The sequence below is a fragment of the Micropterus dolomieu genome, linkage group LG17 (assembly GCF_021292245.1).
Source record: "Micropterus dolomieu isolate WLL.071019.BEF.003 ecotype Adirondacks linkage group LG17, ASM2129224v1, whole genome shotgun sequence".
NCBI classification, from domain to species: domain Eukaryota; kingdom Metazoa; phylum Chordata; class Actinopteri; order Centrarchiformes; family Centrarchidae; genus Micropterus; species Micropterus dolomieu.
Genome location: NC_060166.1, coordinates 27,073,636 through 27,077,668, shown reverse-complemented (window position 1 = coordinate 27,077,668; position 4,033 = coordinate 27,073,636). Strand labels below are relative to the sequence as shown.

The 4,033-nt window shown below is 38.0% G+C and overlaps 1 protein-coding gene across 1 annotated transcript in view; it reads left to right on the top strand.

Moving 5' to 3' along the window:
• The first annotated feature begins 2,371 nt into the window (after nt 1–2,371).
• jam3a (junctional adhesion molecule 3a) overlaps nt 2,372–4,033 on the top strand; it is a 13,919-nt gene continuing 12,257 nt past the window's right edge. Inside the window, exon 1 of the mRNA XM_046075032.1 lies at nt 2,372–2,525. Coding sequence (XP_045930988.1) covers nt 2,477–2,525 — 49 coding nt within the window. The 5' untranslated portion in view covers nt 2,372–2,476. The remainder of the gene's footprint in view (nt 2,526–4,033) is intronic.

Sequence of the window (4,033 nt, the reverse complement as noted above, 5' to 3'; positions counted from 1 at the left end):
TTGTCCTTTCCCGTGATAATCCAGCCACCTCACAGGTATGCCATATCAAGATGCTGATCAGACAGCATGGGTATTGCACAGGTGTGCCTTAGGCTGGCCACAATAAAAGGCCACTCGAAAATGTGCTGTTTCACTATATTGGGGTGGATTTTTGGATGTATTAGTTTTAGGCCTTTATGTGGTTTCTGTTTGTTTTTATATGGAAATCAATAAGTGGGGCTCTTGTAGTGGGTGCTCCGTCAAGTTGAATATGTCTGAGTTCATTTTTGTAAATGTTACATTAAAACTGTTTAAAAATTAAGCTTAAGTGGGATTCATTTTTAAAGCATGCAGTGCATAATACAATACTACTACTACTACTATGATAATAATAATAATAATAATAATAATAATGTGATTTAGTATGTGATTTGAAAATGGGGAAACTCCCCACAAAAACATATAGAGGGTGGGTGAACCTAGTTAAAGCAGAAATGGAAGGATTACTATTTGTTTGTATGGAGAAGGAAAATACATGTTTGGCTAAATGACTGCAGAAAGGGTGACAATATTGTTTCTCTTCCATATGTGCTTCATTGTTAAGTCAGTGAGATAAGCTGTTTGTTTGTTGTGTATGTATACTCACTGTAAGAAAGAAAGAAAGAGGGTGTAGGTTGACACTTTCCCTCAACAACACGGTTGAGTGTGATTTGGACAGTGGTAGAATTTAATTACATTTACTCAAGTACTGTACTTACATACAGATTTGAGGTACTTGTACTTTACAAATTACATGATGAAAAAAATGTGTTTTTTTCATGCAAAAATATTTCCTGTTTCCAGCTTTTGTGGACTATTTGCTGCTTTTCTTTTATAATCATGTAAATAATTCTAATAAATATTTTGATAATTTTGAGGTTTGGACTGTTGGTTAGACCTTCCTTGTGAAGGTGTCACTCTGGGCTCAGGGTAATTGTGATGGCATTTATCACTATTTTCTGAATATTTAGAAACCAAACAATCTGTCGATTTATATTTATATCTAAAGCATATAATAAAAATAATCATTGGTAATAATGTGCAAAATAGTTAAAAATGACATCGACCTCAACCAGCTACAGCAGTAAGATCCTGCTTTTACATTAATGCATTAGGCTAATAATAATCTAATGATATATATACACAGAATGTCATAGGAGCACTGCATTGAGTATTTTTACTTTTAGTGTTTTAAGTAAATTGTCCTGATTATACTTACATATTTTTTCTTAAATAACATTTTCAATGCAGGACTTGTAATGGAGTAGTTTTTACAGTGTGGTATTAGCAGTGGTGGAAGAAGTATTCAGGTATTTTACTGAAGCCCAACATTCAACATTTTACTAAAGTGTAAGTACAATAGTCTTAACATCAAAGTACACTTAGTTGCCGAAAGAAAAACTCATTCTGCAGAACGGCCCATTTCAGAATAATAAATCACATCACAATGTTTCAGCTGGTAAATGTGGAGGTAATTGATGTACTTCATCTGCATGTTGTGCATCTTCCCTGGAGATCAATAAAGTATTATCTTAACCTATAATAATCAGTGTTGGGCAAGTTACTCAGAAATTGTAATAAGTTACTAGTTACTTAGGCTACTCCATAAAAAGTAATTATTACTATACTTATTACTTGGTGGTAAAAGTAACTACGTACTCGTTTCTGTTACTGTATCTCTTGCACTACCACCTTAGACTGCATATTATTATGACACCATAATGGCAATATTAGCCTTCAGCTGTGGAAAGAACGCCTATTCCTCTTCTCCATTCTTCCCTAGCTTTTTGGCTAACCGCTGAACAACATAAAGTCCGGTGCTGACCTGCCGCGCAGTCGCGCATTCAGGACATGCATGGTGCGTTCAGTAACGCAGTAACAGAGCGTTACTTGGATTAGTAACTGTAATTTAATTACTGTTTTGGAAATAGTAATCCATTTCACTAATGGGAAAAGTAATAATATTACAGAAACTTACTGCCCAACACTGATAATATTACATCATAATCGATTTATTGATTTATTGATTATGTATTATTAATTCTGCAAATTGACTAACGTTACAGTAGTAAATAAAGTACAATATTTGCCTCTAAAATGTCGTGGAGTATAAATGTAAAGTAGCAGAGAAATACTCAAATAAGGTACATGTATCTCAAAATTCTACATAAGTAGCTTGAGTATATAAACTTAGTTACGTTCCACCACTGGGTATTAGTACTTTTACACAAGTAAAGGATCTGAATAATTTCTCTAACCCCCGGTGTTATAGGAGGAGTACACACATTTGTCACCGCCTAGCGCCTGTCAGACATCGTTGAGGGCTAAACCCTAACCGTCCTTGTAGCTATGGAAACTCGTCGATGGCAACATCCACCAGTCTTTTCTGCCCCCATCCTCAAACCTCTCGGAGGTGCTGACTGTGTACTACTGTAACCGATAAATTAGACGCTGCAAGATGGCGATTGTGCGACTCGTAGCTTGTTTTGTTCTTTACACCAGCCTGGGTAAGTAGTTTCTCCTCTTTCCCACAATGCTGTGTTATCCGAGCGTTTGTAACACTTAACGTGGTGAGACTGCAGTTAGTTCAATCTAAAGCTGTGCAACGGAGCTGTCAGTGCTAACGTTAAAACATGTGTTAGCTTGACAAAAACACATTGAGAGTATAAAAGAAAGCATTGTTATGTGTTGCAGTGATTTATTGTGCAGTTTTATTTTCAGTGAGATATGTTTCCGTTAACGTTACGCTGCTGTTGTGCGAATAAAACCTGGAAAATGACGTAGTTGCAAGAGCATCCTTAACGTTTTAACGGTTGAATTCATGTGAACGTGTGCTAACCAACAGCATAGGAAACGGTGTTAGCGTTAAGTGTCGCTTTATTTCTTCATTCCAGAGACATTTAAATTAATCCTCCACGTGTGTTTGTTTGTCACTGGCGAGTTATTGTGAGGAAATTTCCAGAATGAAAATAAAGCAAACGTTAACGTTACTTTGGGGCGAAAGAAAATGCCACCACATGGTGATGGAGGGGTGGGGGGGTGGGGGGGGGGGGGGGGGGGGGGGGGGGGGGGGGGGGGGACCTGTCGTGTCAGTCCCGAGATGAAGGGCTGCAAGAGCATCTCAGTTAACATGCATCTGCTGTGTACTTGTGCATGCATAACCACAAACCCATGAATTTAACATAAAATAAATACTAGTTAAACCCAAAGTCCAAATGCCAGCTTGAATTATATCCAAAGGGGGGGTTTGATAAACAGTGTGAGTATTGACCTTTAGTGATCAAGTGGTGATTAACGATGGTGAATGGGGTGTTGTTAGTGTGGCAGGTCAAGGGGAAGGAGAAGAGTCAGTCATGGTGAGGGACATGGTGGAGATGACATGACATCATTCCCTGTCCAGCAGCAGCTGGAGCTTTTGGTGCCGATCAATGTCGCTGATGCTGGGTGGGTGATACGGCGTGTCCCCCTCCCCTGGTGTGCGCTTTGTGTGAGGTCACCCTGCCGCTGGGTGAAAACTGGCAGTCTAGTGGGTCATTTCCAAATGGCTAAATGTATCAGTAAAGTGTCGAACTTTTCACCAAGTCCTCTGCAAGACAGTGTGAATCAAATGACTAATCGACCAACAGGGGAAGGACTGATATTATGTTGGATGCAGTGGGTAAATGTAGCTAAAATAAACTACAATAGTAGCCGGAGAAATGATTGAAATTCATGTTTTTAGACATGCTAATAGTCTAAAATTCTGCCCTCAAGCTAAAGACTGCCTTTAGCTTTAAATTATGAATATTAATCACGTTGTTTAATTCATTCTTCATATAACTTGGATTCATTAGTGCATACATTTAAATGATTTTGTTTAAATTAAGACAAAATTAATGCTTTTGCTCTCCTCCTCTGGATCTGATTTGGAGTAAGATGCCGTTAATCCCTTAACATCCAGTTTTCTCAAATCTTCCATTTAAATAGCTTGGTTGAAATCATGTCATTCCACACTGACATTATATACTTTATCAGC